Below are 15265 nucleotides of genomic sequence, written 5' to 3'. Positions count from 1 at the left end.
CCTTCCAGGGATTCCAGCCCCTGGCAGCATTCCAGAATTTCCTCCCGCCCCACAAAGACCCCTTGGATTTTATGGATGAGCTGGATAATGCCGTGGATGAGTGTCGAGCCTAATTCCTTAATTGTTGGGAAGATGGGATAAAGCGGGATTTACATATCTGAGGGAAAACGCGGATTAAAGGAGATCAGAGAGGGGGAAAAAATTCCATTTTTCCCCTTTCACAAAAGCTGGCGGGGCCATCGGGAATTTGGGACGTCTTCATTTATCCGTGGAGCTCGGATATTCCCATGGGATCAGGGCTGGGACCGGGGGGGAAATGGGAGAGGGATGAGGGGAAAATGGGGGGAAAATCTGGGAAGAACAGTGGGAAATCCGGGAAAAATGTGGGGGAAAAATGTAGGGGAAAAATCCGGGAAAATGGGGGGAAATTTAGGAAAAATGTGGGAAAATGGGGGGAAAGTCTGGGGGAAATGAAGGAAAAGTGGAAAAATGGGGGGAAATGGGAAATGGGGGGCGGGGAAACAGGGAAAATGTGGGAAAAATGAGGGAAGTGTGGGGGAAAATGTGTGGGGGAGAACAGGGAGGAAATGTGGGAAAATGTGGGAAAAAGCTGGGAAAATGTGGGGAAATGCAGAAAAATGTGGGAAAAGTAGGTGGAAATATAGGAAAAATAGGGGGGAAATGGGGAAAAAATGCAGAAAACTGAGGAAAAATGTGGAAAATTAGGGAGGAAATACAGAAAAATGTGGGGGAAGTATGGGAAAAATGGAGGAAATGTGGGAAAATTGGGGAAATGTGGGAAAAATGTGGGGGAAAACATGGAAAATGTGGGGAAAACATTGCTTTTCTCCCTCTGTCCCTAAAATATTCCCAGATCCTCCCGGTTTTGGGGTGTTTTGGTGGGAATTTGGGCCCCCGGTGAGGTTTTGAGGTTGATTTCCCACCCCGCCTGGAGAGGGATTGATTCCAGCTGCCGGAATCCGCCGAAACCCCACGGAGCAATTTCTTAAATAAATATTAGGGAAAAAAACCCTTTGGAATGAGCAAACACGGGAAGGAGCGGGAGAGGATGAAAGGATCCAGAGGCAGAGGGAGCTCCAGAGGCTCGGGAAAAGATCAGGGGGGGAAAAAAAAAAGGAATAAATATGAAAAAAAATGGAATTTCAAAGCTCCGCACACGGATTCCAGGCCTTTCATCCCGGCCTCCCGCGGGAAGCGGCGCTCGGAAAGCTCCGGCTGGATTTCAGGGAAGAGATGGAGCAGAAAATGCCTCGACATTCCCAAAAATCCAAGGGAAAATCAACGCCCAAAGCAGGCTGGGATGGGGAGGGGTAGGGGTGCTGCTGGAATTTATCCCTGTGGGATTTGGGGATCCCCTGGATGCCTCCAGAATCTTTCCATGTGGGTTTTGGGATCCCCTGGTTGGGCCTGGAATTTTTCCCTGTGGGTTTTGGGATCACTTGGGTGCCCCTGGGATTCCCAGGAATCCATGTGGATTTTGGGATCAGCCCTGGGAATTCCTCCGAGTGGATTTTGGGATTCTCTGGAATTCATCCATGTGGATTTTGCGATCCCCTGGAAGTCCCCTGTGTGGATTTTGGGATCCCCTGTGTTTTTTGCGAATCACAGGTGATTTGGGGCATTCCCAGCGAGGAGCAGAGTGGGATTTTGGGATGGGAGCCGCTCCCGGGAGGAGTTGCCAAGGGGAGGTTCTGTTGTGGCAACAACTCCCGGGAGCTGCGAGAGCCTCCCGGATCCCTTTTCCAGCAAAATAAAAAAACCGGGAAGAGCGGCTTTTCCTCCCTCTCCAGCCCCCAGGCACAGCCGTGAGTCCCCGGGATTCCCGGGATCTCAGGGAATTCTTTGGGAAGGGTTTGTCTGGGAGAACGGGAGCCTGGAAGCTCCCGGGGGCAGGGCTGGGATCGGGAATGGGACAGAGCAGAATCGGGAATGGGAGTGGGGATGGGGAGTGGGGATGGGGAGTGGGGATGGGGAATGAGAATGGGAATAGGAATGGGGAATGGGAGTGGGAATGGGAATAGGAGTGGGAGCGGGAATGGGAGTGGGACAGAGAGGGGTCAGGAATGAAACAGAGTGGGAATGGGAATGGGACAGCCAGGATCGGGAATGGGATCCCCTCATCCCCGTCCCTCTCGCTCCCGCTGCCCCGGTGCCAGCTGGACCAGGCTGGGATGTCACCACCAGCCCCGGATGCCGTGGACGCCGTCCTGCCAGGCCAGGAGCTGCTCCAGAGGTGCAGGAACGGCCGCGGGGGAAGGCCGGATTCCTCCTTGGAATGGCTCCCTGCTCCAGCCTTCCCGTTTTTCTCCTGGCAGCTCCCGGGAGAGCACCGGAGACCCCCCGGAGCCGGTGAGTGACGCGGGGACTCCGGGGACAGCCGGGCTTGGCTGGAGCTCGGCTCGGGAATGAAGCCATCCCTGGATTTCTCCTTTCCCAAGAGATGGGCAGGAGCGATCAGAGCCTCTGGCTGCTCCTGCCCTCCCTGTCCCAGTCCCCAGGGTCCCCTGGGGCTGTCACCCCATGCCTCAGGAATTCCTCACCCCAGCATCTCCAGCCACACACGGGCCAAACAATTCCAGGAGATTCCTTTGGGAATGCTCATCCCTCTGTTGTGGTTCACCCCATTCCTCTTTGGAAGAGCTGGAAAGCCCCAGAAGCTCTGAGTGTGGGGGAGACTCCCGGGTCTGACCTCACATCCCTGGGAGATTTCCACAAGGGGGAGGTTGGGGAAAAAGGGGGAATGAGGGAGATGGGGAAGTGGAAGGTGAGGAGAAGGTTTGGAAGGATGGATGGATGATGGATGGATGGATGGATGATGGATGGATGGATGATGGATGGATGGAGGATGGATGGATGATGATGGATGGATGGATGGATGGATGATGGATGGATGATGGATGGATGATGGATGGATGATGGATGATGGATGGATGATGGATGGATGGATGGATGATGGATGGATGGATGATGGATGCATGGATGGATGGATGGATGATGGATGGATGATGGATGGATGGATGATGGATGGATGGATGATGGATGGATGATGGATGATGGATGGAGGATGGATGGATGGAGGATGGATGGATGGAGGATGGATGGATGGATGATGGATGGAGGATGGATGGATGGATGATGGATGGATGGATGATGGATGGATGATGGATGGAGGATGGATGGATGGAGGATGGATGGATGGAGGATGGATGGATGGATGATGGATGGAGGATGGATGGATGGATGGATGGAGAAGAACATGGAGGAAAGGATGGATGATGATAAGAACCAGGGACAATCTGGACACCTCTCAGTTCCTCCATGGTGTGTCTGACCCTCATCCCGAGCCAGTCCCTGGGAGCCAAGGGTGACATCCCTGGGCTGCCCGGTGGTGCCAGGCTCTGCTCCGGAACATCCGGCGGTGCCACCACTCCGGGATGTCCAGTGGTGCCAGGCTCTGCTCCGGGCTCCAGGGGCTCGGCCATTACCACCTGGCACTGCAGAGGATGGCAGGGGACCTGCTGTCCCTGCGCCGCCGCGTCGCCAGCCTGGAGGCCGAGAACGGACACCTGCGGCACAGCCTGGCGCGGCTCCGGGAGCCGGTGGAACTCCAGCACACCCAGCCAGACAAACTGAGCCGGGAGGAGCTGCTGGAGCGACTTGGTGAGTACAGGGCATGGGCAGGGCACTGCCACCCTGCCTGGGTGATGGGGACATGTCCTTGGGCACTGCCACCCTGGGGATGAGCAGGGACATTGCCACCCTGCAGGGGTGATGGGGACATGTCCTTGGGCACTGCCACCCTGCCTGGGTGACAGGGACATGTCCTTGCAGGCACGCTGGGGCGCGAGCTGGCAGTGGGCGCTGCGGAGATGCGGGGGCTGCGGGACCGGGTCCAGCGGCTGCAGAACGAGCTGATCCGGGTACGGCTGCGGGCACCCCGGGCCCCACCAGAATTCCCACGGGATTTTCCCAATCCCACCCACACACCCCCGCAGAAAAACGACCGCGAGAAGGAGCTGGTGCTGCTCCAGCGGTGGCACCGCCAGCAGCAGGTGACACTGAGGAGGTGCCAGGACAGGGTGGCCAAGGCCAGGGCGCTGGAGCAGGCGCTGCGGCAGCAGGAGAAGGCGAGCGCGGGCTTGGGGTGGCGAGGGGGGTTTGGGGGCACCTGGAGCTCCACGGGGTCCCTGGAGTGGCGCTGGGGACACGGCGACAGCGGTGTCCCCTGCTCAGGTGATCGAGGCCATGGAGCGGCTGCTGCGGGAGAAGCCGGGCAGGAGCACGAAGACACCCGCGGGTGGGTGTGGAGGGGACAGGGACACTCAGGGATGTCCCCACCCCTCGCTGCCATGGTCCGGGGTGGGCAGGAGACACCCGCGGGTGGGTGTGGAGGGGACAGGGACACTCAGGGATGTCCCCACCCCTCGCTGCTGTGATCCCTGGCCCCTCATTCCCCACCCCCCGTGCCCTGTCCCTGCACGGGGAGGGACACGGGACACGTCCCGCTGTCCCCCCACGCCACCCCACAGGTGACAGCCTCGGCGGGGACGCGCTGGCGCTGCTGCCCGAGAACCGGCGGCTGCGAGGGGAGCTGGCCAGAGCCCCCCGGGCCCCGGCGCTGCCGGTGAGGGGACACGGGGCTGGCGCGGGGCACAGAGCCCGCAAACAGCAGCGGGGAGGGGCGAGATCCTGATCCCGCCGCTGCCGTGCCCGCAGGGGGGCCTGGGGGGCGCGGAGAAGCTGCGGCTGCTGGCCCGGCTGGAGGAGGCGCAAGCCCGCGGGCGAGTGTTGGAGAGGCAGGTGGGCACCACCCCCACCTGGGGGGGCTCGGGGAGCCGGGCAGCTCTGGCCCCCGTCTTTTGGGGTCACCCAGCGTGTTTTGGGGTCACCCAGCGTGTTTTGGGGTCACCCAGCGTGTTTTGGGGTCTGTCGTAGCTGGAGGCGGCGGCCAGGAGCTGGGGCCGGGAGAACCAGGAGCTGGGGACGCGCCTGCTGGAGCGGGAGCACGGCCTCCCCCCGGCCCGGGTGAGGACCCCCAGTGTCCCCCTGCCCACCCCAGACCCTCCCCCCGGCCCGGGTGAGCGCTACGGGGACAGGGGGTGACCCCCAGTGTCCCCCTGCCCACCCCAGAGAGGGGGTTGGATTTACTCCCCCCCTCAAAATCCTTTCCCTGTGCCCCCCAGACGCTGCCGGCCGTTCCCGTGCCCCCCCGGAGGAGACCCCAGACGCTGCCCCCCCTGCCCTGACCCCGCAGAGATGGAGATGCCCGGGGCTGGCACAGAGGAGCTTTTCCATGGATCAGCGGCACAGGGGATGGGAGGCGAAGCAGAACATTCCAGGGGGTCAGGGGAGCTCGGGGGGACCCCCGGGGAGGCGGAGGGACCCCTCCCACCCACCCGTCCCGCTCTCCGTGGGGTGGCCCCGCTTTATCTCCCCCGTGGCGTAAGCGCAGCCTTGAGCCAAGGCAGGGACGCGGCAGCCAAGGCTGCGGCCCTGAAAGCGTCCCAGCTGTCCCCAGATGCCATCCCGGGGCCACCGAGAGCCGCCGGGACCTGGGGGCGTCACCGGGCTCCTCACGCCGGGCACTCCAGGGGCCGCAGGGTCAGCTGGATGGGTTTGTCCGGGATCAGGATGAGGTCGAACTTGGTGCCGATTTCCACGGCCCTCATGGTTTCGATCTTGAAGTTCTCCAGGATCTGGGATGGAGGAGGACGGGGCTCCGTGGGGTTTGGAGCCACACCAGGGGGGTCGGAATGGGGGGTGAGCCTCAAGGCCCTTCTGAGCCGGAGCACCCCGGGATTTCACAGGGACGGAGCACGGGAGGCATGGAGGGGACACGAGGTGGGGACACAGTGGGGACACGCGGTGGGGACACGCGGTGGGGACACTCTGGGGACACACGGTGGGGACACACGGTGGGGACACATGCTGTGGGGACATGATGGGGACATGGCGGGTCGCTCACGTGCATGAGGAAGAGCTGCATCTCCAGCTCGGCGATGCGGCGGCCCAGGCACTGCCGCGGCCCGAAGCCGAAGCCGAGCCCCTGGAAGTGTTTGGGGCCGGCGGCGAGCCAGCGCTGCGGCCAGAACTGCTCCGGCTTGGGGAACACGGCGGGGTCGCGGCCCATGGCGTAGAGCCCCACCTGCACCAGCGTCTGTGGGGAGCGGCAGCCACATGGGCCGGGGGTTGGGCCACAGCGCTGCTCCCTGTGTCCTTGTGTCCTCCTGTCCCTGTGTCCCCGTGTCCCTGTGTCCTCCTAGCCCTGTGTCCCCACGTCCCTGTGTTCTCCTGGCCCTGTGTCCCCATGTCCCCATATCCCTGCATTCCCGTGTCCCCATGTCCTGTATCCCTGCATCCCCATGTTGCTACATCCCCACATCCCCATGTCCCTGTGTCCCATGTCCCTGTGTCCCGTGTCCCCATGTCCCTGCATCCCTGTGTCCCGTGTCCCTGTGTCCCCACAGTGTCCTGTGTCCCCACATCCCCATGTCCTGTGTCCTCCCTGTGTCTTGTGTCCCCCGGTGTCTCTCCAGTGTCCCCCCATGTCCCTGCGGTGTCCCTGCGGTGTTGCTCACCCTGGCCGGGATGCGGTATTCCTGCAGGATGACCTCGTGCGTGGTGTACCTCTGCAGGGTCACGGCCACCGGGTGCAGCCTGCGCGACACACGTGCCACCCGCGGGCCTTGGGGACACTCTGGGGCACATCCTGCCCACCTGAGCACCGCCTCCTCCTCCTCCTCCTCCTCCTCTTCCTCCTCCTCCTCCTCCTCCTCACCTGAGCGTCTCCTTGATGGCGGCCTTCAGCAGCCGTGTGGATTTCAGCATCTTCTCCCTGTCACCGCCCGCCTCCCTCTTGGCTGCCAGGACCTCGGCCCGCAGCTGCTCCTGCACGCCTGGGGCCCGCGCCAGCTCCAGCAGGGCCCACTGCAGCGTCATGGACGTCTGGGGGGACAGGGACAGGCCACTGAGCTGCCAGGACCTGCTCCTGCCCAGCTCAGCCCTGCCAGAACCTGCTCCTTGGCCGGCTTGATGTTGCCCCCCCAACACCAACCAGGACTCTCTCCCTGCCCCACGTGCCCCAGCCAGGACCTGTCCCCGCGGCCGTACCGTGTCCACCCCTCCGGCCATCATCTCGGTGACGCTGGCGCGGATGTCGTCCAGGGGCAGCCGGGCGCGCAGGATCAGGTTGCCCAGGATGCCCACGTGCTCCTGGGCGCTCCTGTGCCGCAGCCGCAGCTCCCGGTACACGTTCTGGATGCACTTGTCCGCTGAGGGGACACCGGGGGACACCCGGGGACGTCAGGAGGTGGCCGCAGAGGAGGAGGGCCCCTCCCCGGTGGCGGTGGTGGCACTGACCCTGGCAGAAGATGACATCCCAGGCCTGCACGTGCTGGCGCCAGGTGCGGGTGTTGAGGCGGCGCAGCAGCGCGGGCGGCAGGTGCAGCATGGGCGCCGTGGTGTGGAACATGCGCGACACGGCCTCGATGAAGCGCTGGGCCTCAGGCTCCACAAAGTCCTGCAGCAGCCCCAGGCGCTGCCCGTACAGCACGTGGCACACGGCTGGGGACGGGCACTGTCAGGGGACGTGGCATTGTCCTTGTCACCGTGGTCATGGGGACCGGCCCGGGTGCTCCCGGTGACCGTCAGGGACCTGGCCCTGTCCCCATGGCCATGGAGACCAGCCCCAGGTGTTCCCAGTGATCCTCAGGGACGTGGCATTGTCCTTGTCACCGTGGCCATGGGGACCGGCCCGGGTGCTCACAGTGACAATCAGGGACCTGGCCCTGTCCCCATGGCCACGCGGACCACCCCGGGTGCTCACAGGGACCATCAGGGATCTGTCCTTGTCCTTGTCCCTGTCCCCATGGCCATGGAGACCAGCCCCAGGTGCTGTTAGTTACCATCAGGGACCTGGCCCTGTCATTGTCCCTGTCCCCAAGGCCACGAGAACCACCTCAGGTGCTCCCAGTGACCATGAGGAACACGTCCCTGTCCTTGTCCCCATCCCTGTGGCCATGGGGACCTGGTCCAGGTGGTCCCAGTGACCATCAGGGACATGTTCCTGTCCCCAAGGCCACCTCCAGCCTTGCCATGGCCATGGGGACCTGGCTGGGCTTCCTGTTTTCTCCCGCAGGGTCGGGATTGTCCCCAGCTGGTGGCCAGTAAATGACACAAGAGGCTTTTGTCAACCGTGTCCCCGTGCTCTGGGCTTGTCTGGGGAGGGGACATCCCAAATGGAGAGGGGACATCCCACCTGGAGAAGGGACATCCCACCAGGGGAGGGGACATCCTGCCTGGGGAGGGGACATCCTTCTTCACTCTCCTTTGGGCTTTGAGGAGAAGCTGGTTGGCCAATCCCTGAGGACAGGGCTGGGGCTTTTGGGGTGTTTTGGGGGGGATTTTTGGGGTGTTTTGGGGTGTTTTGGGGGTGGTTTTGGGGGGAATTTTGTGGTGTTTTGGGGGGATTTTTGGGGTGTTTTGGGGGGCACTCACACTCGAGGGCGAAGCGGAAGAGCTCCTGGCTGAAGTCGGCCGTCCAGCACTGGCGGCCGCTCTGCTGCGCCTGGGCCCGCGCGCGCCGCACGAAATCCTCGGCCACGGCGCTGAGCAGGGGCACGAAGCCGGGCACGGCCTCGGGGGCCAGCACCTCCTTGTTGAGCAGCAGCCGCTCCGAGCGCCAGGCCTCGCCCGTCCTGGGGGACACCCAGCGGCACCATGGCACCCCCGGGGTCCCCGTCACCCGCCAGCCGCGCCCCGCGCCCCTGGGACTGTCCTGACAGGAGCCTGGGCTGGGGTGACACTGCCTCAGAGAGGGACAGGAGCTCAGATTTGGGGTGTCACTGACCCAAGGAGGGACAGGAGCCCGGGTTTGGGGTGTCACTGACCCAAGGAGAGACAGGAGCTCAGATTTGGGGTGTCACTGACCCAAGGAGGGACAGGAGCCCAGATGTGGGGTCCCAGTCACTTGAGGAGGGACAGGAACCTGGATTTGGGGTGCCACTGACTCAGAGAGTGACAGGAACCCAGATTTGGGGTACCACTAACCCAGGGAGGGACAGAAGCCCGGGTTTGGGGTGTCACTGACTCAAGGAGACCGGATTTGGGGTGTCACTCTATGAGGAGCTCAGATTTGGGGTGTCACTCACTTGAGGAGCTCGGATTTGGGGTGTCACTCACTTGGGGAGCTTGGATTTGGGGTGTCACTCACTTGGGGAGCTCGGATTTGGGGTGTCACTCACTTGGGGAGCTCAGATTTGGGGTGTCACTCTATGGGGAGCTCGGATTTGGGGTGTCACTCACTTGGGGAGCTCAGATTTGGGGTGTCACTCTATGGGGAGCTCGGATTTGGGGTGTCACTCACTTGAGGAGCTCGGATTTGGGGTGTCACTCACTTGAGGAGCACGCCGTAGGGTTTGTTGCGGAAGTCACGGTAGGCCACCCACGGGGGGACGCTGAAGCGCTCGGGCAGGGTCCCCTCGGCCTGGAAGAGCGTGGCCGCGTCCCCGGGGCTGATGATGTTCACGCTCTCGTAGACTCCCAGCTTCTCCCTGGGGGGGACCCCCAAATCAGCCGCCCCACGGCCCGGGGGGGTCCCCGGGGGTGTCCCCGGCGATGCGGCGGGGTCGGGGCACGGGGAGGGCGCGGGGAGCGAATCCCGCTCCTCTCCTGCGGGGATCAGGGCGGGATCCTCGCCAGCCCCGCGTCCCAAAATCCTGCGGTCAGCAGGGGCTGCCCCACGGGGGCTGTCCCCACTGGGACTGTGTCCTCCTGCCCCACGGCCACTGTCCCCACTGGGACTGTGTCCTCCTGCCCCACGGGGGCTGTCCCCTCCTGCCCCACGGGGACTGTCCCCTCCTGCCCCACGGCCACTGTCCCCACTGGGACTGTTCCCTCCTGCCCCACGGGGGCTGTCCCCACTGGGACTGTGTCCTCCTGCCCCACGGGGGCTGTCCCCACTGGGACTGTCCCCTCCCGTGTCCCCTGCCGATGTCCCCAAGCTCCTCCAGGAGCTCAGCCCCACCCCCTCCCCCTGCCCAGGGGTGGGGACACAGGAGGGACACAGGAGGGACACGGGAGGGGACAGGGGCAAGGGACACAGGAGGGACACGGGGGACACAGAAGGGACACGGGAGGGGACAATGAGGGACACGGGAGGGGACACAGGGGAAACAGGGCCACCTCACCTGTAGATGGGCCCGAACTGTCGGAACTTGCGGGCCATGATGAGGTGCAGGTTGGTGAGGCCGCCCTCCTGCCAGAAGCGGTACAGGTTGAGCCAGCCCGCTCGCCACTCGCCCGGTACCTGGCCGAAGGGCCGGGGGGCCGAGGGGACAGCCGAGGGGACAGCCGAGGGGACAGCCGAAGGGACAGCCGAGGGGACGGCGGTGGCAGTCCCGCCGAGCCGGCGACAGCGCGCGGCTGCGGCGCGGGGACATCCCCGCAGGGCTCCGGGCTTGGCGGCGAGGAGGGCGAGCATGGGGAGGGTGGCCCGGAGGGACGGGGCGGCCTCGCTCTTATCCCGGGCCCGGAGAGATGCTCCCGCCCCCCGGGACCGCCGCGGGCCACCCCCCGGCCCCCGCCACAGGTGACACGGTGGCCTCGGGAGAAAGGCGGGATCTGCCCCAAAAATGATAACGAGGCTCGGCTCGGGTCAGCCCGGCCGGGTTCAGCCTTGGGGGCTCCCAGCCAAGGTCACCCCCGGCCGGGGACGGCCTTGGGGACGCGGTGCCGCTGCTGGGGGTGCCTCGCGTGGGCCCCCGCCCGGGGGAGGGGCAGGTCCGGCATTCCCGGGCTCCATCCCAAATCCCGAACACCCCCCGCCAGCAGGGAAAGGCTTTTGGGGTGTCCCGAGCCGGGGACGAAGCTGCGGCCCCCGAGGGTGGTGGCACACGAGGTCCCTTGTCCCCGGGGGCGACAGCGGGGGAGGGGAACACGGGGAGGGGGACACGGGTCTCTCTGGGGTGTCCCCGGCACGGGGATGAGCAGCGGGGATGAGCCGGGAATGGCGAGCGGGGCTGGCGGAGGATGCGACATTCGCGACGGGCACCGGGGGGCGCGCGGGGCCCGCCAGAGCCACCGCACGGGGACAGCAGCGGCTCGTCCCCTCCTCCCCGGAGCCTGGAGCCTGTCCCCTCCTGCCCCACGGCCTCTGTCCCCTCGTCTCTCATGGTCCCTGCCCCCTGCCAGGGCCCAGGGGCTGTCCCTGCTGTCCCTGTCCCTGTCCCCTGCTGTCCCTGTCACTGCTGTCCCTGTCCCTGTCCCTGTCCCCTGCTGTCCCTGTCACTGCTGTCCCTATCCCGGCTGTCCCTGTCCCTGCTGTCCCTATCCCGCCTGTCCCTGTCACTGCTGTCCCAGACCTCGGGAACAGGGTGGCGGCACAGTGCCACCCCCTCCTTCCCCCCTGCGCTGTCACCGTCCTGGGTGGGACCGGCCACCTCCCCTCCAGCCACGGACACAGGGTCGGGTCCCAGGGGACACCGAGGGACACCGAAGGACACTGAGGGACACCAGGGGACACCGAGGGACGCCGAGGGACGCCGAGGGACACTGAGGGACACCAGGGGACCCCGAGGGGCACGCGGTTCCGTGCTGAGACGTTGTCCCCACCCCCGACGCCACAGCCCCAGCGCTGTGTCACCTCCGCACCTCTTCCCGAGGCGTGGGGACACCCCAGCCCCCTGTGTGTGTCCCCTGCTGTCCCCAGGGCTGTCACACGGCGTCCCCCGCCCACAGCGACACTTTGTCCCCAGGCCCGGTGACAGACGGGGCCGAGCGGAGCAGAGCCGCGTCACCTCTTGTCACCCTTGTGGCCTTGTCCCCGGTGCCACCTCTTGTCCCCGATGCCATCTCCTGTCCCCAGTGCCACCTCTTGTCACCCTCGTGGCCTCGTCCCCGGTGCCACCCGCCCGGTCCCTCCCAGCGCTTTTGCTCTCGGGGTTTTTTTGTCACCCCTGGAGCGAGCGGGTGACACCAGGGCCACCCCTCCTCCGGCAGGGGACACCCCCCCACACCCCGCTCCGGGTTTGGGGTTTGGGGCAGGGTTTGGGGCAGGGAAGGGTTTGGGGTGAGCAGCTCGTCCTTTGTGGGGTCTCTGCCCCCCATGAGCCCGTGATGTGGGGCCGGGGCTGTGGGGCCGGGGCTGTGGGGCTGGGGACAATGAGGGGACCTTGTCACCTCCCCGCGGTGCCCGAGCCCGCCCGGGAAAGGGGCCCGGAGCTGCTGCTTCACATCCTGACCCTGAAACTCCCTGCCCCATAGGGACTCTCCTGCCCCATAGGAGATCTCCTGCCCCATAGGGATCCTCCTGCCCCACAGAGACCCCTCCCCTGCCCCACAGAGACCTCTTCCATGCCGGGCTCTTCCCCCGCCCCCTCCATTCCCGATCCATTCCCGGTGAGTTTTCCACAGGCTGGGAAAATCCCAGCGGTGAAATCCAGGCCGGGAAGGTGACTCAGGGCGGGGCTGGAAGCTCATTTTCCTCATAACTGTGTTGAAAACGAGAGCGAGCCTGGAGGGTTTTCCCGCGGGAGAGGAAGGGGTGACCTGGTACAGGTTCGTCACCCCCCGCTGGAATTTGGGGATGCTCCAGATGCTGAGGGCGGATCCAGGATCGACTCTGATGTGAAACTGGAACCTGGTTTTTATTCACCTCCTTGGTTAAACTGAGTTTCCTTTCGCTCGTTGTTTATTACAGTTATTATTATTATTATTATTATTATTATTATTATTATTATTATTATTATTATTATTGCTATTATTGCTATTATTGCTATTATTACTATCATTATTATTGTTGTTGTTATTATTTTATTTAATTTTATTTAATTTATTTCATTTAATATTATTTTATTATTTTATTTTATCTTATTTCATTTTTAATTTAATTTCATTTCATTTCATTTCATTTCATTTCATTTCATTTCATTTCTCAGACTGGAAAGCTGCCAGCCTTTTGCGGGTTTTTGGGGCTGTCACACAGGGAACTGGGGTTGGGAATCCACGGCTGGAAAGGGCAAATTGTGAGGAGGGGGAGGGGGAGGAGAATTCCTCCTGGGATTATCCCGAATTTCAATCTCCCCGGGCTCTCATCTCCCTTTTCCCACCTGGATCCCTCCCTGTCCCAGCCCGGAGCAGCCCAGGGACAGAACACGGGACAAATCCCGGGATCCTCGGGAAAACCGGGATCGGCAGCAGGGAATCCCTAAAAACAGCTCCTCTATCCCCCCTGGGAAAACCCGTCCGACACGGGGCAGCCGGGAACGAGCCGGGAACGAGCAGGGAACGAGCCGGGAGCGAGCCGGGAACGAGCCGGGAGCGAGCCGGGAACAAGCCGGGAGAGAGCCGGGAACGAGAAGGGAACGAGCCGGGAGAGAGCCGGGAGAGAGCCGGAAACGAGCCGGGAGCGAGCCGGGAACGAGCCGGGAACGAGCCGGGAACGAGCCGGGAACGAGCCGGGAACGAGCCGGGAACGAGCCGGGAACGAGCCGGGAACGAGCAGGGAACGAGCAGGGAGAGAGCCGGGAGAGAGCAGGGAACGAGCAGGGAACGAGCAGGGAACGAGCAGGGAGAGAGCCGGGAGAGAGCCGGGAACGAGCCGGGAACGAGCCGGGAACGAGCAGGGAGAGAGCCGGGAGCGAGCCGGGAGAGAGCCGGGAACGAGCTGGGAGCGAGCCGGGAGAGAGCCGGGAATGAGCCGGGAACGAGCCGGGAGAGAGCCGGGAATGAGCCGGGAACGAGCCGGGAGAGAGCCGGGAATGAGCCGGGAATGAGCCGGGAGAGAGCCGGGAATGAGCCGGGAACGAGCCGGGAGAGAGCCGGGAATGAGCCGGGAACGAGCCGGGAGAGAGCCGGGAATGAGCCGGGAACGAGCCGGGAGAGAGCCGGGAATGAGCCGGGAATGAGCCGGGAGAGAGCCGGGAATGAGCCGGGAACGAGCCGGGAACGAGCCGGGAACGAGCCGGGAGAGAGCCGGGAGCGAGCCGGGAATGAGCCGGGAACGAGCCGGGAATGAGCCGGGAGAGAGCCGGGAATGAGCCGGGAACGAGCCGGGAATGAGCCGGGAGAGAGCCGGGAGCGAGCCGGGAATGAGCCGGGAATGAGCCGGGAACGAGCCGGGAACGAGCCGGGAACGAGCCGGCGCTTCAGGAACCTCATGCCAGGCTCTTGGAATCCCTGGATGGAGCCACGGATGGATTGGATGGGAAGGCGAGGCCGGGATACGGCAGCTCCTGTCCATCCCTGCAATCCCGGCTCTGCTGCATCCAGGGGGATCCCGGTGCCAGCGGCCCCTCCCGGGACGGCTCCGCACCCCAATCCCAACGGGAAAAGATTCCCGGAGCGCTGCCACATCCCATCCGTGGGGTACAGGATGGTCCCGTATGGCAAACCCTCCTCCCGGAGCAGCGCCCAGGCTGCAATACCCCCAAAAACGCCGCTGGGGGAGGAGAAAACCCCAAACCCCAAAAGCTCCTGGTGGTTTTTGTTTGAGGCCTTGTTTCCCGCCTGTGCCGGGAAAAGCCTGGAAAAGCTGCTGCTGGGAATACCCGAGATTCCCGGGAGAGCTCAGATCCCAAAATAACCCCTGGGACAAACGAGGTGCGGTGACATCGCGGCTCCCCCTCGGGCAACCCCAAAACTCCACACTCAATCCCAAGGCTCCCGGATTTTTGGATTTGAGGAGCGGGCGGGGGCTGGGAGAAGTATCCCGGGATAAACCGGAGCCGCAGGGCTCGGGCTCCGCTGCTTTTCTGGGGGAATTCAGGAAAAATCTGCGGTGGCGAGGGGGACGCCGTGTGTCCATCACCCGTGTCGTGCTCCCAAACCTTTCCCCGGGCTTTCAGAGCGGGATTTTGGAGCTTTGGGATCCACGGTGGATCCACGGTGGAGCTGGGAATGGGAAGAGCTCTGGGCGCTGGGCTGCTCTGAGTTCCCACCCCAAAATTCCCACTCCCGACTCCCGGTTCCTGACCCCTCCCTTGCCGCAGGCCGCCGGGGCCAGAGGGAATTCTGTGCCAAAATAAAAGGGATGGAGGCAGGGAAAGGTAGGATCAGCATCCCCGAGCGGCCCCAGCTCTGCGGCACCGTGCTCCCGAACATTCCCATCCCCAAATATTTCCAGGAGGGAAGAGGAGCACCGGGAATTGCGGTGAGTCTTGGGTCGGCTCTGCCTTGGGGATGTTGTTCTCTCCCGCCTTTTAAAATCCCGAGTTCCCATTCCCCGCCCGGCCCTTTCTCCTCCCAG

At 63.6% G+C, this 15265-nt stretch overlaps 2 protein-coding genes across 2 annotated transcripts; one reads left to right on the top strand and one right to left on the bottom strand.

Annotated features, from left to right (window-relative positions):
* Positions 1-3379: 3379 nt before the first annotated feature.
* On the top strand, positions 3380-5303 carry CCDC33 (coiled-coil domain containing 33). The gene is made up of 8 exons (XM_086849772.1): positions 3380-3681; positions 3853-3941; positions 4017-4148; positions 4255-4318; positions 4389-4645; positions 4738-4821; positions 4957-5046; positions 5205-5303. Exons 1-8 carry the CDS (start codon positions 3456-3458, stop codon positions 5265-5267), a joined length of 1005 nt encoding a protein of 334 aa, XP_086705898.1. The 5' UTR covers positions 3380-3455; the 3' UTR covers positions 5268-5303.
* Positions 5295-10545, bottom strand: CYP11A1 (cytochrome P450 family 11 subfamily A member 1). Its single transcript, XM_086849439.1, has 9 exons — positions 10209-10545; positions 9417-9572; positions 8518-8717; positions 7381-7584; positions 7132-7292; positions 6800-6966; positions 6600-6678; positions 5987-6178; positions 5295-5717 (listed from the first exon to the last, which is right to left on the bottom strand). The coding sequence occupies exons 1-9, from the start codon at positions 10499-10501 to the stop codon at positions 5595-5597; spliced, it is 1575 nt and encodes a 524-aa protein (XP_086705565.1). The 5' UTR covers positions 10502-10545; the 3' UTR covers positions 5295-5594.
* Positions 10546-15265: the final 4720 nt, after the last annotated feature.

Source organism: Cyanistes caeruleus, chromosome 13, assembly GCF_971803275.1.
Source record: "Cyanistes caeruleus chromosome 13, bCyaCae1.hap1.1, whole genome shotgun sequence".
NCBI classification, from domain to species: Eukaryota; Metazoa; Chordata; class Aves; order Passeriformes; family Paridae; genus Cyanistes; species Cyanistes caeruleus.
The sequence above is the reverse complement of the archived record's forward strand: the minus strand, read 5'-3'. Positions and strand labels throughout refer to the sequence as shown.

Coding starts and splice junctions, on each gene's coding strand:
- CYP11A1 (XM_086849439.1), bottom strand. CDS start 10,501: ATGCTCGCCCTCCTCGCCGCCAAGCCCGGAGCCCTGCGGGGATGTCCC. Junction 7,585..8,517: donor CTTCCGCTTCGCCCTCGAGT/GTGAGTGCCCCC, acceptor GCCCGTCCCCAG/CCGTGTGCCACGTGCTGTAC. Junction 6,967..7,131: donor TGGCCGGAGGGGTGGACACG/GTACGGCCGCGG, acceptor CTGTCCCCCCAG/ACGTCCATGACGCTGCAGTG.
- CCDC33 (XM_086849772.1), top strand. CDS start 3,456: ATGTCCAGTGGTGCCAGGCTCTGCTCCGGGCTCCAGGGGCTCGGCCAT. Junction 3,942..4,016: donor TGCAGAACGAGCTGATCCGG/GTACGGCTGCGG, acceptor ACACCCCCGCAG/AAAAACGACCGCGAGAAGGA. Junction 4,149..4,254: donor CGCTGCGGCAGCAGGAGAAG/GCGAGCGCGGGC, acceptor TCCCCTGCTCAG/GTGATCGAGGCCATGGAGCG.